This window comes from Montipora capricornis, chromosome 7 (assembly GCF_036669925.1).
Source record: "Montipora capricornis isolate CH-2021 chromosome 7, ASM3666992v2, whole genome shotgun sequence".
Lineage (NCBI taxonomy): Eukaryota > Metazoa > Cnidaria > Anthozoa > Scleractinia > Acroporidae > Montipora > Montipora capricornis.
In genome coordinates this window covers 44337274-44359773 of record NC_090889.1, presented here as the reverse complement: position 1 = coordinate 44359773, position 22500 = coordinate 44337274, and the positions used below count along the sequence as shown (strand labels likewise).

General features: G+C 38.4%; 1 protein-coding gene across 1 annotated transcript in view; it reads left to right on the top strand.

The window, feature by feature from the left end:
- Positions 1–10144: 10144 nt before the first annotated feature.
- LOC138057271 (leucine-rich repeats and immunoglobulin-like domains protein 3) overlaps positions 10145–22500 on the top strand; it is a 56147-nt gene continuing 43791 nt past the window's right edge. The window contains exons 1-5 of the mRNA XM_068903316.1: positions 10145–11120; positions 18734–18805; positions 19939–20013; positions 20711–20776; positions 21286–21357. Of these exons, the coding sequence (XP_068759417.1) occupies positions 10927–11120; positions 18734–18805; positions 19939–20013; positions 20711–20776; positions 21286–21357 (479 nt within the window). The 5' untranslated portion in view covers positions 10145–10926. The remainder of the gene's footprint in view (positions 11121–18733; positions 18806–19938; positions 20014–20710; positions 20777–21285; positions 21358–22500) is intronic.

The window sequence follows — 22500 nt, the reverse complement described above, 5'->3', positions numbered from 1 at the left end:
CTAATGTTCTTCAGTGATCCAAGAGCTAATGCTGTCCCATTATTCTTAGAAACAAAACAGCTGCCGATATTATTCTTGCTGTTTGAGCAAGTGAGCCTTCTAATGTATGACGTTAATAATAATCTTGCTCCCAGTAACATTAAGAATATGTTCAAGAAACTGTATTTTGTCCATAGTTACCGGACTAGATCTGTTACTAGCGAGAATTATGTTGAGCAAGCTAGAACTGAAAATATGAAAAGAGCCTTTTCTATCTCAGGTGACTTGATTTGGAACACCATTCAACTCTCTATCACAACACTAAATAAAAATCAATTTAAAACCAAACTAAAGAATAAACTCCTTGAAATCCTGAAAATCGAGTACGATTACATAAGAAGTCCTGATATACGAGTACAATTCTCAAAATCATAACATTGTATGTTACTCCCAGTATTGAGTACAGTCCGCCTCCCGGTCTCACTCTGGATATAAACCACACGACAAACTACAATGATTGCTTCTAGGTTTGTTCCTTGGATATAATTTATTGGACTATTAAATTTTCTTTTTTCCTCTTTTTCCCACCTAGAATAGCCCTCGCTAATTGCGAGCAAAAGTCCGTAACTTAGAGTTTTTTTAGATCTAATAAAGAATTGTTGTTGTTAACAAATGAGGTCGCTGTTTATATTTAATGATCACCTGGGAGCTTCTCAACAGATTGCACGTCTTGCACAAGACCGAACGTTTCCGAGATCATTAGGAAAGACATAATTTTCTGATATGTCCTTCAATGAGCTTTCGGCCAGCAAATCCAGCGTGTTCGTGACAGTCAGTAGTTTCCAAATTTCTGCGGACCGATGGTTCCGCTCACCATCCCCAAACAAGAGAGCTTTGATCGAATATTCAGCAAAGACCACGAAGATGTATTCGGCACTCGTACGATTCGGTCCCAGTGCCAAGGCTGTCAAACTCCCCTTTATTTTATCCCCTGTAAAAACTACCTGAGATAACGTAGTTCACCAACCTTCATTACCAGGGTCTTTCGGGCTGGGAACTGCAAACTGTGGTACGAAAGACAGAATCAAGCCAACTGCGAGCCGCCTGTCGTTTTGTGAGTTCGTAAAAAAAGCTGAACTGCAATGGTCTAAAACCTTTAATAGCATGCTTCTCCCTGCAGTTTAAATATGTCTCCCACACGTAGCCTCTTAACAAACCAAATTAAAAGAAGTTCATGAACATTTAAGGGTCCAAAAATGCAAAAACAAAAATAATTGGCTTGCTATATAAAACACAATTGCTCTATGGCACTTTACGATTAGGTATATCTACGATCATGAACAATGAAGTCAATGAGGCAAAAGTGGTTTCAAAGACAATGAATGGTAACAACATTCTTCTCCCGGTCCTCAGTCGATGTCAATATCATCATCATCCCCGCCCGCCGCAGCCGTAGTTGCTTAGGGGTAGTGGGGATCACTTGAGAGGCCGCAAGGAGGAGAAATAAAATTGAACATAGGAGACGAAATAAAACCAAGTAATACCAACTGTGACCGAGCTGAGGTGACGGAAGCCTGGCTATGCGAGCGGCTACGCGTTGTCTATAATCCCACTGAAGATTCGTCAAGAATAACGTCTCCTACGAAAAATTCTCGTCAGACTGAAAGAAATGTTCTGTGCTTTATATCATTACTATCTTTCTCGTTGGACCAACTCGGGGTTATTGAAGACCGGAGGCTATAAACATGCACCAGGTTGGAGCAAGCTGGTAGACCACTTGGCAAATTGAACATAGGAGACGATATAAAACCACAAACGAATACGATCTGCACTGTACTAGGATGCAGGCATGGTGAGCCTGGAACTTGGGTTTTACTCCTTTGTATGAAAGTGGCGATGTTCACTGAAGTGTCATTAATTTCGGCGCGTACTCGAGCGACCTTTTTGAAAACGCAGAGCTTCCTAAGATCTTACTAGAACTACACAAACTAAGAATGAGAAAACAAGTGGCAAGCACGATGGCTGAAGATAGGGATATCGAATTTTTAAAGACGCTTCTGTTCGGAGCAAACACCATCATGTGCAAATACTAGCATTGCGTGCTCTCTGAGCGATAACTGATGACATGTCAGCCATTTCCAGCTTGAAAACTTTATTTGTTTTATTTTATTTTATCTTACAAGAGTAGTAACGTGCTACTTCCGGCATACCATCGGGTGTTTACCTGACGGTCAATTCCTATCGAACCTCCCCACACAGAGACTCATCATCGACCGAAAACTTCTTTTCTGTACAAAAAAGCTACCACAACCCCAGCTTCAACACCAGTTGACCATTTTCCAAGAAGTAAAACGTGCAAAAAGGGTGTCATAATGTCAAACGTAAAGCGACAATTTTCGCTACCATATACCCCTAGAACAAAACAACTTCAAACTGTTCCCTGACCTTAAGGCGACACTTCTTTTGGTAATTACTTGGGGGTGCTTTCAGATCCTGAAAGTCAAACTGAGGCTTTGTACTATCGTCCATCAATGTGCCACTCCAGCTTGGTCAAAATCGGTTTGTACTCCTTTTCATTTAAGAATGAGTCTTCAAAATCTTGTGGGCCGATCTAGCGAGGCCAACAAGAGAAGGTATCACATAACAATTTGAAATATGGATGGAATGCTAAGCCTGTGGCTCCTAAAAGGGATTTTCCATCTCCTCACTTAAAGCCGGATAGGTGGAAACCTGACTGCCATACATAACTTCTTATGACAGTTTTGGGGATTTTATAATATATCCAGACAAAATAACCCAGGTGAAAATTTTCTTTATTCTCGTAACCAGTCTGTTCAACCAATGTATTGAGCTTCTGAGTACAAAATTTATATCGGACTCAAAGAGTTAAAGGAGGGAATAAAAGCCTTTTCAAGTGTGTAATGTGATGTTTTGGTCGATCATTCATTTGCTCTTCTCCTAAATCTCTACATAAAGCAAGATTTTAATATGGAGAGAATAAATAAACTATCATCGACCTGTCTTTGAACTATGCCTTACAGCGGATATGAAGACGTATCAAGTGGTTTGATACTGGAAAGAACTGACATCGCGGCAAAGGAAGCAACTGAAAGCAGTTGAAGTCTTTCCGTTCTTATGCATGTGTTTGTATGCCTTGCCTGCGTAGCTGGTGGGATATTTAATCATGGGATTCTTTAAACACGCACCAGTAAACATGGATTATTCAAGTAACTGAGCTGCCGAAAAAAAAAACACGCCCTTCTTTAGGCTTCGTCCTCTGCCATTTCATATCTGCCTCTTGGTTTCCAAGAGGTTTGTGTGTTCGAAGGCGAGTGGCGTATCTTTCGTGGCCTAATGCTTTTGAGTTTCTTCATTTACCACTTTTCACTGTTGTTTATATATCTATAAAACGAATGGGCTCGTAAAGGACGGCTTATAGCTTTGATATTTTCTTGTGAATTTTAAAGTAACGATGACTTGTATTCACTCCCTAAGCTCCTTCAGCTTGAATAGGTTGGAAGATATTGGTCTTTCCATGCACTCGCCACTCGATATAAAATTAACATGTTAGTGCGACCACGATGTAATATCCTATACATCCGCATACAGCTTCGAGAGTCCACAGTAAGAAGTTTGCTGCTGTGTCTCCTGTGGCAAGCCACGCACGTGCGTGGAGAGGCAGAGGGACACGCGATTTGCCTCGAGCATTTACTGTCTCGCACGCGCGTCGCTTTTCTGGATATAAAATTAACATCTTAGTGTGACCACGATGTAATATCCTATACATCCGCACACACCTTGGAGAGAAGTCCACAATAAGATGCTTGCCACTGTCTCCTGTGGCAAGCCACGTGGAGCATTTACTCTCTCTCTCGATCGCGCGTCGCTTTTCTGGCAAACACTACTTCCGAGTAGTGGGATATTTAAGAAGTGACCTTAGCTCCTCCTACTCAATCAACTCGTAAAACCGCAAACAATGATATACATCTTTTGAATTTCAAAATACCACCAATTATTTCCTGGGTATTTTCCGATCCGTACTTCCTCTGCATGCTGAGCTGACGAAATTAAGGAAACCACGACTCTCAACCGATTATCATGACTGACTGTGAATAGTCCAATCTTTCACCAACAGTTTACATGTCTGGTAAACAGCTGCTGTGCAGTAGAACCTCGCGAAAGTGCCGTGGAAGTGGCCGTGGGAACAGGTTCGTTATCTCCCATCCGATCAAGGTTTTTCTCGATACATTTTACTTTTTACGCTTAGCGTACCGCTCGTTCTTTCATTGAAGTTCTGTTATCAGTGTTCGCAAAAACAACTTTAAATTGTTTTTATTTCTCTGTATTGTCTGAACTATCCGGAAATTCCATTCAGCAAACATGAGATGCCGGTAAACCGCCTTCCTCATGACTAAATACTGGTGAACGCAGGTCTCGGCTTTCAGTCATATCTCGAACCCAAATCATTGGTGGCTACTGCTTCAGTTGCGAAGTCAAGATCTGTTTGTTCCTGCATTCCAAACTACCCAATATGAGTATTCGTTGTCTTTGTTACACTGGCACTAACCTTTGAAATTCATTACGGATTAATATAAAACAAATAAGAGAAAATCTAAATAATTTGATAGTCACTGGTTGTAACAATATTATTGATCCTTAAGATGTACATATCATTATTTCTGTGGAAGTTAGTGAGGAGGTAATTAGTAGTTAGTCCCAATAAAGTAATACTTTTTAAACTAACTTGTTCAATCAGCACTGTATTCCTTAATTAAATCAACTTTATCTTCCTTTCGGTCAAATACGTCTGCGTTCGCAGGCTACGACTCGATTAGTTGCCTGAACTATTTAGGTGTTCAAAACTTTCGCACAATTGTTATATTTTAGCTATCTGTAATTACCTTGTTTTTAGATCTTGAAATTGCCTTAATATTAATTCGCTGTAATGTGTGAGTAAAAATAAAAATTGACTTGACTTGACTTAAATTTATCCGATCATTCGGCTTGTTGAAAGAAAAATCCAATAGCATCAGTATTCTTCGCTCTTAGACGATTATTGTACCCTCTCTTGTCATTGGTGGCGAATCGCTGGGTAACTTTTCTCAGTGCCGAAATGACTTTCAACACTGATCACCCAGCAAACGTGTTCAGTTACGTTATGTGAAATTCAGTTCGCAAGGTTGGGATCTTTGACAGCTACGCTAATTCTTCTGCGTAAAATTTTGAACGTTGATTAATCGACAAGAATTCTGTCATTGATTAAAGTGGGAGCGAACATTTGACGAGGTTTGTTGATGGGTCAATTCGTTGGCAGCGCAACAAGGGTTTGAGGCGCTTTCCATTTGAATTGAAAAACTGGGGAGAATAACAGGACAAACGGAACGAGACCAGAGGTTTTCTTTTTCTAACGGAGAGACTGGGTACTAACAATTTACACTAGGGTGGCACTAGCGGGACGCAGAAGACGGTACATATACAGGGGGCGCTTTCCTTTTGTATGGAAAAACCGGGGAGAATTTTCTGCTAAAAGGAACAGAGCAAATTTCCTCAATCAAAATGGAACAGGACGAGGGTGTTTCGTTTGCCCTTTTGAAGTGAGTTTCTTTTCTTTTTCTCCAAGAGACTTGGAACTAATTGTACAACAAACATGGCCGCCAAATTTTTGCTTATGTTAGATGATCTTTTGGACGATACTTCTCTCTTCGATTTTATTGATGAAGACGATGACCTACCAATATTTGCTATGGCAGCTATGATCTATAAAAGCGTCTGCGTGAATTGACTGTAACCGGCACGGATTCATTTGGGCAGCTAAACACCAAGACCGCCAGGAGGCAAATGGCACAGGATTTTCTGACCAATAACGGGAACACCGAGAAAAGAGGAATACCTCTGAAGATATTCCTTTTTTTTTTTTTCGAAAAATGTTCACTGGAAACGTTTGTTCCATTTGATTTACCAATAAATCCGATGGAAAGCGTCCAGGATTTCAACCGAACGACAAAACTGTCCGCTCCAGTCTCCCCGGCCTCTCCCCAAGCCCATTCTGGTCCCCATAGCTGGCCCTCTTATTTAAGGGGTCTCAATGGGGTCAACCATGAGCCGTGAAACGTCAAAAAATGTTAACCGTTGAGCATGAAAATGACCAAAAAATAACCGTTAGCCGAGATAAAAATCAAGAGCATTTAGAGTGCTTTCTTTTAATTTATGAAAAGTGGGATATCATAAGTAGATTAAGAATATAACACAAACAGCGGTGATAAACATTGTATTCCAACGCATTTTTTATATAGAATACGCTAGTCAACATACATTTTCAAAAGTGACCGTTACAATTTTTGAAAATTAAAGCAAAGTCACTTACGGAGGGTGGGTAGGCTGAGTGTGATGTTAGTATGTCAGTCCTGGTCAGTATTTCTATATGACATTGCTTAATTGCAGAAATCGAATGCCTACAACTATGAAATAAAGGTTGTTCCTTGCTGGAATCATAGCTATATAAAGCAAGAACTTTTTTCTGCGTCTCAAAGTGCTAAGTTGTCAAAGCACAAGCAGGTACCTTTTTGTAAATTCAGTCAGATATATATATATATATATATATAATAACCTAAGTTATTCACGGATTTTGATTGGTTCTTGCCTATGATCTATTAGAGGACAGACGCACGATTGACGTCACCATCAGCTTTTATGCGAATAAAGTTTAATTCTTTATTATATAAAACAAATAGATTCTATGTTGCCGTGGGTCTGTTCAGTAATAGAACAGACAGACGCACGGCAACATGGAATCTATTTGTTAATATATATATATATATACACTGCACTGATGAGGCCCAGAAGGCCGAAACAGTACTGTCTGCAGTTAGATATATACATATATATCGTAAACATTAGAGGTCTGGAACCTAGACTTAGAAAAATGATCTGCAACAGTACGCGTGTCTAGACATAACGAGGAGTAATAGCTAAAACAGCAACAACTTCTCACTACTAATGGGAAGGCTTTAGCTCTTAAATGAACAAAGTCTCTTTAATTTTCCCATGATGATCCCATTTACGATGGCCTAACATAGTTAATAGAGGAGAATGGTTAGGAAACCCGACAACTTTCTTTGTTGTAGGTTTTTGTTCACTTTTCTGGCCTTGACCGTGCACAAAACACAATGGTTGTTTACTCCGTACTGAAGAACTAACCAATAGAAACGTGTTGGTTACGTAATTCATGCATAGTGTATGAGCGCAAAACAAAAGATTGTGCACGGTAGTGGACTTTCCAACCTAAATCTTGGCTGCTTTGTTTGCTCCTTTGATGTTTGCCGAGCTTCCTAACCATTCTCCTCTATTAACTATGGGCCTAAGAACAAGAGTTTATGGGATAGGTAGTATTTTAAAATATTCAGTCTTAAGAGACTTCAGAGCTTTGGATACCGTACAACTCCCTTGCTCTCCGTTTCTTACTTTCCTTTCTCCCAAACTCTCTCGCTCCAAGAGCAGGGAAGAAGAGAAATCCTGGGAACAAGGCTGACCAGAAAATTGTCCAGAAGGAGACCCAAGAGGAGGTCACAGAGGTGGCTGTAACATTCATATTAGACAGCAACCTTTCTCTTTTTGTTCTCGCGCCTACTCCCTCCAGTGCTACTAATAGCCAGGTTGAGGAGTTCAAAAGTGACTCAGATTAAAGCGTTGGAGTTGAAGAAGCAGAAGACTTTTTCATCTCTAAGCGCGCAATGACATGGTTTGGAAGACAAGAAGTCAAGGCCTGGGCAAGGTTTGACGTGTGAACAACACAAAATCGTAGTCGCATTGTGATGACCAATGACTTAAACTATTCAATATGCCTACTGAGACCATACTAGTAACTAACACAAGGGAGTTTCTTTGTTATTCACATAAGTTAACCGTGACGGAAAAAAAGATAACCTTTAGCCGTCAAAAGGCAAATTATTTAACCGTCAGCGTAGGAGCACGCGGCCTTTGTGCAAGAAGTCCCAAGTTCGATCCCCGGATCTCCCATACTTGTTTCGACTTTTTTCCGTTCTGTGTAGCTTAAGTAGCTCTAAATAACTGTAAAATGGAGCATTGATGGAGAGTGGGGAGTAAAATGAGCGCACCGTCGACCTCAGGTTTGTCAGTGCTGTGAATTACTGTTACGAGTTATCGACGTTAGATAAGGTTACTCAGTATTTAACCGTTAGCCGTGAAAGCTACCCCCTCCCCCGCCTTCCCCCCCCCCCCCCCCATTGTGACCCTCCTCTCGGCCGGCGGAGAAGCGAAAAGGGATGACCCCACCCCGTTTAACGCGTTTAGGCCTTGGCGGACTCTGCTCCTAAAAGTGGCATATAATGCTACTAGCAGTGCTCGAAATTTTGCCAAATCATGCCAAAATTATGCCAAAATTCCCAAATTATGCTCCTGATTTCCGAAATTATGCTCACAAAATGACGTAGATTCTGTACATACAAGCGCTCAATAATGACACCAAATGCAGTTGTGCTGGCGGCTCCCACAATCCCCACGTGAAGCCTGATGGGAAACCAGAGTACCAGACTCCTCCAAAAGGATAATCGCGCACGCAGAACAAGCTTGTCAGAACAAAATCAATACTACTATTTGCGTAGCCAAAACACGCATTGCAAGAACATACTACCTAAATTTAATTTATTTCTGTAGAAAATACACCATATTTACTAAATTTTATGAATTCATGCTCCAAAAAATGCTAAAATTTGCTAATTATGCCGTGGCAGTGCTGTTTTAAAAAAATATGCTTTTTTGCTCCAATTATGCCAAAACTTAAGCTAGCACGATCAGCCAAGATTTACCCCCGTTTTCCTGCTATCGCTGAACGCCTGGAACGAGCTTAATTCAGTTCTTTGAGACCAATGTACATGAAAAACAGAGCAAAAGTTGTTTTATCATAACGTGAATATTGATTCCATCACCATGGCCCGCCTTAAATCGTCTTGGAGAAAATAAAGAGGTACTCTCGAAACTCAACGAACCCATTTGTTTTCACAACACAACAAGAAATATGGTAACTGGTAAATACAATTCACAGAAACGACCAAAACCCTCGAAACATAAGTCACACCACTGAGTATCAATATATGTTTTATCGATATTGTTCGAGGTTTATTTGCGACTTCTCCTTCGTCATCAGCCCATCAGCCACATCAGTTTATTCTTATCCGTCAGAATGGAGGTCGAAAAGACGACAGGGCATCGGAGATGCCATTGGCAGAATTTTTCCATTACCAATCCATTCTTTTGCGAAAGAATTAAAACAATGTCATTTGAAATGGCCGAAGTTGCTACTGTTCCAATATTTGTTTTGGATTCAACGAATATACATGAAAAATCCACTAAATTCCCATGTCTCCCTTTTGTTGGAGCTGGTGACATGGTGTGCGTACATGTGTACAAGCCTGCTGATGACTTTATACATTCAGTTGCTTTCTTGGTACACACTAGTGTCCTGATTTCGGAGCTACCAATCCATAAGATTTGCGGCTTTGATCAGATGTTGTTGGACCAAACAAAATTTATCGGATATCCAAATCATGATTACAATTCCGTTTCAACATGGCGATTCGTATCAAAGCTATCAAGTCAATTACACTCTTGTTGAAAACTTTGAAGACACCTACTCTGGGTTGAAGGAGTGCTGCAAATCACTTGCCTTTCACGTGTTTTAAACGTGTAAATTAAATGCCCTCAGAGAGAACTAGAAAAGTCTACGAACAATTTCCCACGCCATTTAATGAACGTCCTCGACGAAATACTCCAAAATTGTCATTTTGCTAGCAGTTTTTTTTTACTTCAAGCTCATGAAGAAAGCAAAGGATAAAAATAAACCGAGATCGTTAAAAATTAAAGATGACATCGAGGGCGGAACTATTACTTAATATTTTTTCAAGGATAAAGGCTTCTTGATAGCATCCAATGACCTTGAATTGATTTATATCAAGATCTTCACCTAAATTATCGATGGTCATTTATAAAAACCAATTTTATCTTCTTATTTAATGAAGCGAGGGGTCCTGACAGAGTACTCTTCTGTGCAATAAAACAAGACCTAAATATTATAGCACATAGACGGTGATAATTAATCAATCGAGAACCATTGCATGCTTTTGTCCCCATGCTCTCGGATCTTAAACTTGATTTATGGCTTTTACTCTGTCTGCCTTGCGTAAAAGGAATTTGTTTATTCAAGTGAACCGCAGGCGGTACATTTGATAGATGGGTCTGTAATTACGTGAAGTTCTTTGTGAAATCTCATTTGTGAATTATTACGTGCCGGAAAACAGTGCTTACAATTCCATTGCATGGCAGGTATTGACTAGCTCTGTGAAGAGCATCCAAAAGGGCCAATACACGTAAAACTTAAAGTGAGAAGTTTGACGTATTAGAAGACATTTTTTATCTTGTTGATCTTCGCGCGTGCTCCAATTGCGTGTGAAGGCCATCGCAGCTGTTTGCTCAAGAAATAGAAATTACCATCTGCGCATTCAATTCATTGGCTTGTTCTGTACGACTCATTTCATATCAATTATTGACCTGTCAGTCACTTCTCGCTAGGGAATCCTGAAACTCGAACCTCGTGGATGAATCGGAGCGGAATAGAGCAAATTTTGTTTGGGTTATCCCGCGCTTCAACGCCTTGTTATTTTCTTCGACGTTTCGTGACAGCTGACCAATTAGACGGCGCGCAATTGTTGCTCTGACGTTCGTGGGTGGTCAGTTTCATGTCGCGAAATTGGCATTGAATTTCAAGCGAGGTTGATGAAGAACTTTGCGTGAAGAGTCATTTCTAAACACAGAGATCCCGCCAAGGGAAGAAAGCCTTCAATTCAGGGTGGATGTCGTTGGGAATTCGTTCCCGCTGATTGTGTCAATTTGAAGGAACGCTTTCCAGGTTATGTGTTTGTGCTGGGATAAAACATGGCGTTCGTTTATATTGCTAATGCATTGGTTGGGATATGTTTGGCTTTATTCGGAGCAGCACTCTGTCAAGATCCAAGCGGTCAAGTATGTGCTTTAGCAAAGCCCTGCAGTTGTTCTGGAACGAAAGTGGACTGCGAAAATCGTGGTCTTAAAACAATACCAGAGGGGATTCCTCAGACTACAACATATCTGTGAGTATCGCCATTGCTTCAGCTTGATCGTCGATCCACGGTTGCCGTGTGGTGTCAGTGTTTCTGTTTGTTCAGTTTTCGAAGTTTTTAAGGTGCCCCAAGTCGGTCCTAACGAACTGTCCTTGTAGAAATCTCGTGTTTATCGGTTTTTGATAAGATATTTCGGCGAATCCTTTATCTTAAAGATGAATGCTTACGAATGGCAGTTTTTGAAATTTGGTTGTACTAGCTGGTGTCACCTTACAACTTCATCAACAAGCAATGTCTTGGTGTGAAAACTGTATAAAAGGGTGCTTGCCGCTTTTGTGCAGCATTGTTACTCAAATATATGTAATGATGTTATGCGCCTTTGACAGTTAGCTTCATGGACTCGATTGTGCATAACGCGTTAAAGGAGAGATTTAGCTCAACAATGACTAGACATAAGCTTAAGCTCGGCACGAAATTTTGAAAGGTCACGTTATGTGCAGATGTCACATCGTTAAATTCGACGTTTTCTTTCAGAAATGATAAAAGTAAGCTGAATTAGGAAAGAGATGATCTTTCTTTGACAAACTTGATTTGTGATTTCATTGCCAGCGCAAAGTGCATTTTTCCACAGCGTGGGTAAACAAGTCCCTTAAGCTTTTGCTCACGATTCGCCGTTTCTACCGATAATTTAGTCAAGTGAAAGAGTTCTCTTCGCAGTAATCATTTCTTGGTTAAACAAATAACCAGATCCTTAATAAACTGTGAATTCGATATTTCTCTGGGTGTAAAATAAATTACGGTTTCGCGCTCTCGAAAGAGTTTATTTTAGAAGTACAACAGGGAAAGAGAAATCATTTTACTATTGTTTGCATTTGTCGTGGTATTGACATAAGGACATCACTAGCAAATTATGCATATCCTGTCCTGTTCTCTCACAACATAGCTTACGTTAAGTTTTTGGTTGTATCCCTGTAGCCTTTTAGCGACGTGTCTCTATTTCTTTTGGGTCTTCATAGCTTTGATTTTGCAAACTGTTGACCCACTTTAACGCAACGTGTGTTGTCCATACAGCAGCAAGAAAGACTTTCTAGCATTTGCGGTTTAAAAAGTCAGCAAAAAGGAAGTTTGTTGTCTTGGAGAGAATCTGTTGTTTCTTTTTCAGATAGTATCATTTTTTATTTCGCAGATTATTCTTCTATACTTCACGGATCAGTTAAATTTGCTGCCTTTCTTAAAATAGGTGTCAAGAGCGGACAAGAACACAATTATTTCGCTTCAAACAAATTTATGAAATTAGCTCTTTGTATTTTGTGCTCGGCATTGTTTTTGTTTAGGGTAAGGATGTTATTCAGTGAATCTTAATTGTTCTTTTCTTTGTGTTCATTACACTGGAAGTACAGAAAAAGTTGAACAAATTTTGTGATTGCTTTTAGCGTAGCATTTCGCATTTCGTAAGTTTGAATTGCCATCCTAAGGCTTGTGTTGATTACTAGCTGGCATGTAGTCTTCAATGGCCAAATCCCCTGCTGTTGTATTCAATGAAAATGCTTTTTCAAAAGAATTTTTAATGTAGTAAATATGAGCTTAAGTTTCGCAACAAGGTATGACTTTACACGCATCCTGTTATTGTCATAATAGATTTCGATATGGCAATTTATTAGACTTGGATTTACGAGATGCTGAAGTTGGTAACTCGTATATCTTGTCGAAACTTGTAACTTCAATTGATTATCATGGTAAAGGATTTATCAATTATGACGAAGGGAAATGTGTTTTTTTGCCGGAGGCAACCAACACAACATATGCTAATTCATCTCCAAGCAGTTTACCCCCTACTGTTGAATTGGTGAGTCCTGAGCATTTTCGAACTACGCTTTTTACTTAAAAGGGAGTGGTTTTGTGAATTATTCTGAACAATAGTAATTTCTACCTGTTTCCCAATTTACTTTTTTAAGCTTTATTTCGGGAAAAAATAATTAAGATAACTTTGTGTGCGCGCGCTTCAAAGAAAATGACTTATCATATTTTTATGGGATTTTGGAAATTTTATACTTCGTAGACTGGAATTTTAAATCCAGCTGTTCTTAATTAATCCGCAACACTCAGAAACGAATGGACAGGAAATTTTATTGATTTATGATGAAACGGTGTGGTGGAAATTCTTGTAAGAGTATTTTTTGAGCTCAGAAGAGCATTAATTAGACTTGCTTTCCTTAATTAAGAATTTCATAAAAAGCAGACAACCAAACCGTGTTGTTTTCTCGTTGTATATTGTGTTTGATCGTCTTGTTTTGATTAAGAAATAAGATTTGACGTGATGAAGGCTTTTATCCCCCAAGTAAAAGGAATTGTATGTACTTGAAATTTTTAAAGAAACCCTTTTATCAACAGTTCATCTGGTATTGTCCTTTCAAACTAGTTAGCTTGATATTTGCCCCAGATGATGTGTCACACATCTTTGAAATGCTGTTTCCTAAAAGTTGACAGATTGTTTGTTAATATCACACTCATTTAGATGGAACCATTTTGGTTTCTAGAATTTCAATCAATTTTGTCTCCATTAAATAGTTCTTTTCTTTTCCCCTTTGGTAATGAATATTCTATTTCCATTCTATTAGTGTGTGCAAAAATGGCATTCTTAGCTCCAACATTTTGGGTGGATCAAGATCCGATCCTTTAATAAGCTTTTCTAATAATCCTTTGCATCGTAAGCGTGCCAGTGTTGGAAAAATATCTTGTATAAAAAGTAATTTAAAATTTCAGTGAAACATTGGCAATAGCTGGAACAAACTGGCCACCTTTCGGCAGTTTCTTTCCTTAGCTAGAGCATTGCTTCTATTTGAATATTGATATCTCCCTGGGCTAGCTAAAGAGTTTCATGACTTGATTTCACTTGCGGAAGAAAGCGTCAGACAGTATCCACTGTGTAACAGAGGTCCATTTCATACCCTTGAGGTCTTTTTGTTGGAAATCACGCATTTGATTTCTTGTCATTCCTAATACACTAATCAGGTTTTTCGTCTTGGTATGTTTTAGCTGAGCTGTTTACAAGTTTTTCAAGTGTAAAATCCTTTGGTTTCAACACAAAACTAAACACTACAAGTAAAGAACAATGACCTTTACATGTACGTGTAGTTGGAGGACTTCTTAATTCATGCCACTGGAGAAAATTGGTTTTTACCAAAAAAAGGCACATGCTTAGATTGTTATATGAATGGTACGTATGGATTAGGTTTTTGGGTGTGCTCATCTGGAAAATTTCCCAAAAGGTTATCCAAAATTTTAAAGTGGAATAACAAGAAATTAAGTTTGCTTTCTCTATGGTTAATATACTTTCCAAACTCTAAGTGAAGTATGTGAAATGTGCTGTTTTTAACAGAAGTTCGGTATGACTAATTAGGCTTTTAAATGAGGTGCAACTGGTTTATTACAAGGTTGTTGACAACATTAGTGAATTCTGGTGTTTGGAAGTTTCCTGTCTCAGTTTTATAGATTTACAAAATACAAGCTACGATGTGCACATTAGAATAATGTTATGCAAGATTTTTTTGACTTCATTACTACTTTTAGTAATGATTTCTTTGACAGAAAATGTCTTTGTTCCAAAACAATTTGTTTGAGGTTACTCAGTGGAAGCTTGACTTGCAAACCTAAGCACCTCATTATTTACTCCGTCACCAATTTATTTAGGATTTTTGTTTTTTCTCTTGAACCACATATCGTACATGTAGTTTGGAATCACCTATATAGGTCTTGCATTGACTTTTTTGCTCGCTACTGAGTTGGGCATTACACTGAGCTACACCTAATGAAAATCACTATGTTTATAAAATTCATTTATCAAGTGTTACCCATGTGCACTCTTTAAACATTTTGGGATTGAAAGGTTTATGCAGTGTTTGGAAAACGAACAAAATGAACACTGGAAAACAGTGTATTGCTAAGTGTATGTCCAATATATATTTGTAGCACTTCCCCCCATGCATATTGATACATTTTGTATTTGTCAACCATGATGTTTTGTTGTTTGCAACAACAGTACAACACTGGGAGGATCAAAGACAGATCAAAGGCTCTTTGGCTCAGAATGCTACTGTAATTCCAAATTTGACCCAGCAAATCACTTTAGGCAATAACCAAGTTTATCGATTACGTTAAAGGCGATGACCTTGGTTTTTAGAGATGTACTTATTATATAGCAACCCTTCTCTTTAATATACGTGTACCACTTGCAGTAACTGTGAAAGTTTTGAAAAGTCTGAGCCAGTGATTCTCACTGGATTTAAATTTACCTTTCAACAGAAAGAATCATTGGGAGTGTGCTTCCATAAAACCAGTAACAAGAAAGAGGAAATTAATCTTTGCAAGAGAACCAAAAAGGAAAGCAATTTAAAAGAACTGGGCTAAGTTCCTCAAAGCCTGTTAGTGCTAATCGTGGCTTAGTTAGACCAAAGATGTCCTCATAGTTATGGTATATTTAACCCTAATGCTGATCAAAAAATGCTTTAAACCGCTCTGTCCTGTAGGAAAGGACAGATCTGCGAAAAGTAGACCGTCAGAGTGTACCGAAACTCAAATTTTTGTTGCTCCTTGATACATCTCTTCATTCAAAGCAAACACAATCATTTTGTTATTTTCATTTTGAATTTTACTCCTAATGCAAGGCAAACTGAAGTCACTGAAAAAAGTACGTAGTCTTTCTGTGAGCACTGCGCTTGAAGTGCAATACCCACTGTGTCATCAGGCATGATGGGTTTGAGAGTGTACATGTATGTCCATTGCAAGTAATTAAGCCTAATAACAAGGTGAGCATACTGTAGATAAAAAATTAAAAAATGCTTTTAGAAACATTCATGAGCCATTTGAAGGTTTTTTCAGATTCTAACAATAATTATTGAGTCTTAACCCATTCAGACCTACTGTAAAGCAACCCCAGTTTGCGTCAGCCAGAGGAAAATCCACGGTCTCGCTGTCAGGTTTAAAATCAACAGAATACCATTGTCAGAAGAAAATACTGTAATAGTGTGTTTAAGAAAACAATAATAGGTGCAGCTATCATTGATGATACTTTCAAAAACAGATGGAAGTTATTTCAAGTGAAAAATAAGCTCATGTACAAGTGCGAATTCTTGACTTTCTCAAAACCTTAATTTTTGTTGACCTGAAGAGTTAGAAAAATGTGACTTCTCCCAGAAATTCTAACACCTAAATTGTCAAATTACATGTATACCAATTTTGCTACTTTTTGTTTTTCTCCTTTGTCTTGTCTTGTCTTTTTTCTCCTTTGTCTTGTACACAAGACAATCAAAAACAAGAAAAACACTTTCTTTCACAAGGGACGCTCATTTACATGGCATATGGCCTCAACAGGCTGAAGTTCATTTTGATGAGCCAAAAAAAAACAGAGAAGCTGGAGAGAAAAACAAAACCTCCAAGCCTGACTGAAACGATTTGGATTGAAATCAAACCTAAAATGTTTGGGCATATTGCCAAATTAAAGGTCACCCATGCAAGTTTCTTCCCAAAAATGGGCACCAATAAATTATTCCTGTACATGCATCTTTGTGCTAATTAACTCTGATAGATTTGTGACCACGTGTAAAATTAAAAGGATTTTAGCTACATTATTTAGGCAAATCATGCAAATAACTAATTTTCCCAAAGATAAAGGAATTAATTTACTGGTGGCCATTTTTGCATTCAGACTATCCAGTATGGCTTAACTTATAATTAAATCCACAACAGATGTACTTTCAACCAGAAAATGAAGTAAATTCAATGTGTTTGTGTACAGAAATTTGTTGAACCAATCCAAGTTGGTCAAACTGATAACTAGGCTTAATGGTACTGCTTTGGAAGTGATGATGAATGTTCCTTTCAAATATTTCTGTATTTGTGCCTTGATCATAGTACTTTGGAACTCTCATTTGTTTGAGTGGATTCTCTTGTTTGTGATTCATCATTCAAAGATGTTTCTTGGCCTCAAGATTGTCAAAAATAGGCCAACAAGAAGAGTATTGATGTACTGTACATTGATGTACACTACAGTTGATGTTGCTTGACAAAATTAATGATATGGGACATGACATTTATTAAGCTATTGGACCGTTGGATTCTAACTAAGCAAGTGCTACAGTACGTTGTGGGTAATTTACGTTTTTGGTGCATGTACAGAATGAAAACTTGGAAACCATGAGAAACATAATGAACTCTTGATTCTGAGAAGTAGCAGCTATGGATGGTTTTACTCGATTACTAATTCATTCTTATGTTTGTATTACATCATTGCATGACTTTTGCAGAGTGGTTTGTATTGTGGGTGAACTTGTGAGGATGAGATTGTATATAATTATCTGTCATTTGTTGTTTAGTGTTTGATATATTGTTGTAAAAGTGCTAGCAACTTTTCTGTCAATTGATGCTTTGAGTTTTTTTAATATCTGCAAAATTAAAGTTGTTTTTGGTGCTCAAAGAGAATTTCAATATATGAACTTGATTGCTAACAAACATTCTGAACAAGAAGTGAGGATAGGTATAAACAAACTCTAGCTTTCTGAATCTATTTGTAAATTCATGAGACTGAACATTTTGGAGAAATATTGTATGCCTGTAGTTACAGGTAAATTTTATTTGATAGAGTTAGCGTGAACCAATTCTGGTCATTGTTAACCCATTTGTCTCTGAAGCGACCCCATTGATGAGTAAAATCATTTGGGGTTAGACAGAGTAAAATCAGTCTGTAATCTTCATTCTCTGGACTGTAAGGGTTTAAGCATAGTCAATGCATGGAGATGGTTATAAAACTTGACAAGTTGTTTCATGTTTTTGTCTGTATTTTTGGCTTGACCATGCGCAAAACACACCTTTTTCGAGAAGATAACCAACTAAATCCTTCGATGAAATTAGGGGCAACTAATGTGCAAACCCATGCAAAGTGAAAACAAAAGATTGTGCAGGGTCACGGTCAATTCAATATCAATTGCCACAACACTGTTCTCGCTTTTGGAGGTTTTAAGGTTTCATGACCAATCTCTTGATTAACTATGGTTAAAGGGAACAGGTTTTTTAGTGGACCTAGGGCACTTTCCATTTGGTAGAACTGACTGGCTAGACCAGGCATTCGGAAGGACTAACTCTACAACACCTTCAAATTAACGCTCTTTGAGGATGATATACAAATGTACACTCCTCCGGAAGAATACGAGGGATTATCATGTACTTGTAAGTGTTCCTTCAATTGTTGCATTTTCTTTGCAAATTGATGGGTCTGGCCGGCCAGTTCTGACAAAAGGAAAGCTCCCCTACATAATTATGTTGTTACCCCATTTATCCCTGAAGCACCCCCCCCCCCACCCCCCCTCCCCCACTGACATGTAAAATTGTTTGGCGTTACACAGTAAATCTTCAAATCTTACTCTCAGAACAGAGGGACAGAAAGGGTTTAAAATTTGAACGTTTGCCCACCATGAGAGTAGTAAAAGCTAAAGAAAAGCAAAATATTCTTGGAGTATTCATACAAGCATTGTGGAGGTTCATTCGAATTGTAGTCCTTGATACTGTACTTTAGTAAGTTGATGCTGGAAAAGTGAACACATTTGTACATGTAATCTTTTGTTACTAAGTCTTCTTTTTCTCAATTGTAGAGATTTAAGTTCGAATGAACTGACGACGTTGGACTTGCCAAAACTGTCAAGACTTTCAAACCTCCAGGAGCTGTAAGTTTTTTCAGTAAACAATGTTGTTTTGTGTATTGATCTGCGTACTTAGGAAATGGTAATCATTCATCGTAAAAGCATTGTCAGTGAGTCATAGATGCTTAGCAAACCTCCCAAGGGCATCCATAACTCCACAGTTGCATGCTGCAAGGTTAGCAGTCTTTTAAACAATTTGAAACCAAAGAAAACCCCAGAGATTATTAGTTTGTGGAAAGCATGCACATTTTGTGAACAATGGAGCTGGACATATCAACTGTTATTGGTATTGTGTATCCAGGCACAAATGGGAAATGCATAATCAGGGGTTTCAATAACTTTTGAAATGGATACCTGGGCTAATCGATGTAAACAGCAGTCACTCTCATCTTTTACAAGGTTTTGAGTGAAAATCAAGACAGAGTAGCCAGAGGTTAGAGGCAAATTTCTGACAAACAGATGGCAGTATACCGATGCTGACCAGCTTTGAATGAAACCCTTGCATAATTGACCAATCAGAGCACACATGTTGGTAGAGTTACATGTGTGTTAGAATGTATATCAAGTTATAGAGCAAACAGATGGTTCAAAGGTAGATATTACAACTACAGTGTACAGTGTACAGTACATGAACATGTAACCCAATGCATTAGCTACGTGGACTAGTTTTATGCATTTTCAGTGCATGCACTGAAAGGAAAGAAAAGTACAGTGTAACGATGTTTTATACATGGGAGTGCACTTTTTGCAAAGCATGAAAGTATTCAGTTTGGGCAGGGCACAGAGTTCTGGGTGTTGTGGTCTGGTCTGATTGAGGGCCGCAAGCTCATTAGCTTGTGGCTATTAAATGCTACATGTACTGTACCCTCATGAAATACACACTTCACTTCATACAGTGGTGTGCAAATTAAGGACTATAAAACATGCTCACTCTTTGTGAACATGCGTGATTGGGTGGACTGTTTTAAGTTACAATACATGTTACAAAGTTGTTTAATTCTTGACAAGTTTGAAGTGCAGAATCAAAGAGAAGATAAACTTAAGATAAAGTTAGGGAAGTGACAAAATGCCAAGAGTTTACATATAAAATAATATCATTACCAGTATTTATAAACCCAACTAGAACACATAATAATTATTTGTATTTTCCTTCTCAGACTCCTTCATGAAAATCAGCTTAAGGAAGCACCACCTTGGCAGGCTTTGCCTTCATCTCTGGTTCGTTTAACTTTGTAAGTAACTTAAATGTATGATTCTAAAGATTGTAGGAAGACATTTGAGAAATGAAGTTGTTTTTGTGGAATCAAACTGAACATGAACTTTGTGTTTGCTGTACTTGTGACTGTACTGTAAGAAGGATGTGGGATGCTTTCCGTTAAAAGAACATTAGTAATTCTGGCTTATAATTTTTGTCGCATCTTTCCCTCAGTTTTTCTGCTTCAGCATTTGAAGAAGCCATTATAATTGCAAAAGAACTTGTAATTTGTTTTTTGGAAACCCCTTGAAATCACTCAGAAAACTCAGGCAAATTTATAAGAACAATATTATTACTACCATGGCACGAATATAATTATAACAACTGGATGATACAAGTCATGGTACATGTACTGTCTTCTCCATTGCATTGTACTGCTTTAGTTTGGTTTTTGTTGCATTATGCTCTGAAAATCTGTTGGTACAATGTACTCTATAACTCCTGGCATGTGCCATCTTTTTCAGAAGATTTTTTGGTTGATCTCTGTCAATAATTCTCTACAGTTGGATTTAGCACTTGTGGAACCTTCAAAGAAAATGAACGGATAAATTCCGTACATTCCAATGTAAAAGCGCACTTTTAAAAAGCTTGGCATCTTGAGTGCTCACCCTTGGAAAGATGAAGGGTTGTTTATGAGTTACTGAGGTTGGTTTTTTGGGCTGCTTTTCCTGTAGGCATCGCAACAAGATCTCGGTTATTCCTTCACAAAATGTGACAAAAAGAATGTCTTTGCAATATCTGTAAGTACTGATTTGAATGATCGTTATATAATCCTAATTCAAGTTGAGTGCATATACCCAGTGGGAATAATTATGATGAGGATGATAACAATAAGATGAATAATGACCCTACTATCCACTGGATCCTTTGTGCATTTGGTTTTGCTATGACTTATTTTATCTGGTGGACAGCTCTAATAATTCATTGTTTCAACAACTGGGTGCTGACTGTTGTAGGCAGCTGTAGATCACATTGCACTCGCATCTCCAGACAAACCTCTGTTATACAGATACATTTGTACAGCTGTACTATTAAAAAGTGGAATGATACATTTAGGAGTGAGAAAGGGAGATGGTCAAAACCACAGCATTCCCAACACTTCATAAGGAAGGAACCTCCTAATAAGGAACCTCACTGCTTGTGTAAAATGTAACAAAACCTTTGAATGTCATTATAATTATGTAATTATGCACCCTTGAAAACAAAACGAATGTAAATTAATTAATTTCATGGCTTTTGTGATTATTAGGTTCCTGAACAGCAATCGTATTTCAACCATTGAACCAAATGCCTTTGCCAACCTGACGTCTGTCCAGTCTTTGTAAGTTCAATTCCTTCAAATAAGTTATGCCTTATAAGAGCAAAGTCATACATGTAGATGTCATATTTAGCAATGAAAAGGTATTTTTTTGAAATAATTAAAGTCAAGTGAGTGTTAATGTTGAGGTTGTCAGTTACATGTAACATTCACAAAGTGGAGATTGGATGCCAGAATAATATCTAGGGGCCTGTTTCTTGAAAGTCCCGAAACTTGACGGGCCATTTTTCGGGTGTCACAATTCTCTCTGTATCCCAAGTGCTAACGGAGAGGATTTAAGTCGTCAAATCCCAAGTTTTGTTTTTGTTTTTGTTACCTTAAAAGCAAGTTAAAAGATTGGCTTTCCAAAACAAGTGGTTGGCAGTTTCACAAGTGGCTTTTCGAGCCTGAAAAGTTTTCGGGACTTTCGAGAAATGGCGCCCAGGAGGTTCTAGTGTTGCCTGGGTTTGCTCTGAGTGATGGCCGCCATGAGCCCCTTCCATGGAAGGGTAGGAGGCAGGTGTCCATCACTCTGATAAAAGTTGGTTCATGTACAATGTAAAAGGGATGGGGCAACAGGGATAGCACTCTCAGTTCAGTTCATGGATGCTATGCCATACTAGGGTTGAGTTTGTTGTTAGTTTTCTCTTTCTTTGGGTCCCTCCAGTTTTTCTTCCCTCTTCATTCCAATTCCAATTCCATCCGGATGCAGGCCTCACTTATGTCCAGGTTTGACCCTAATTAGATGCATGCCCAATTTTGACATCCAACACGAAGTGTCCCTTCAAGTCTAAGCATTTGCTACCTATTTTCAACAACAAGGTAAGAATAAAGGTTTATAGCGTTATTTTAAGCTTTGGGTAAATGCAGCAGTTAATCTTTACTCAAAGAGCAGCATTTGAGGGATGTATTTTGAGACACGAGTGATGTTCAAGTTGGCGAGAAGAGCAAGGAGACACTCCGTGACGCTTATTGAAATTCGCATTCATCTAATTAGGGTCAAACTGGACATAATCTCGCAGGCCTCCCTTAAAATCATCTCCAGGTGAGTGGGGCTTCCTGGGTAAATATTCTGTATTCCCGAATTCTGAAGTGAAGAAACTCAATTCACTGCAACAGAATTCAACACATCATGTGTGTATACAGTTTCAAAGACACACAAGGTGG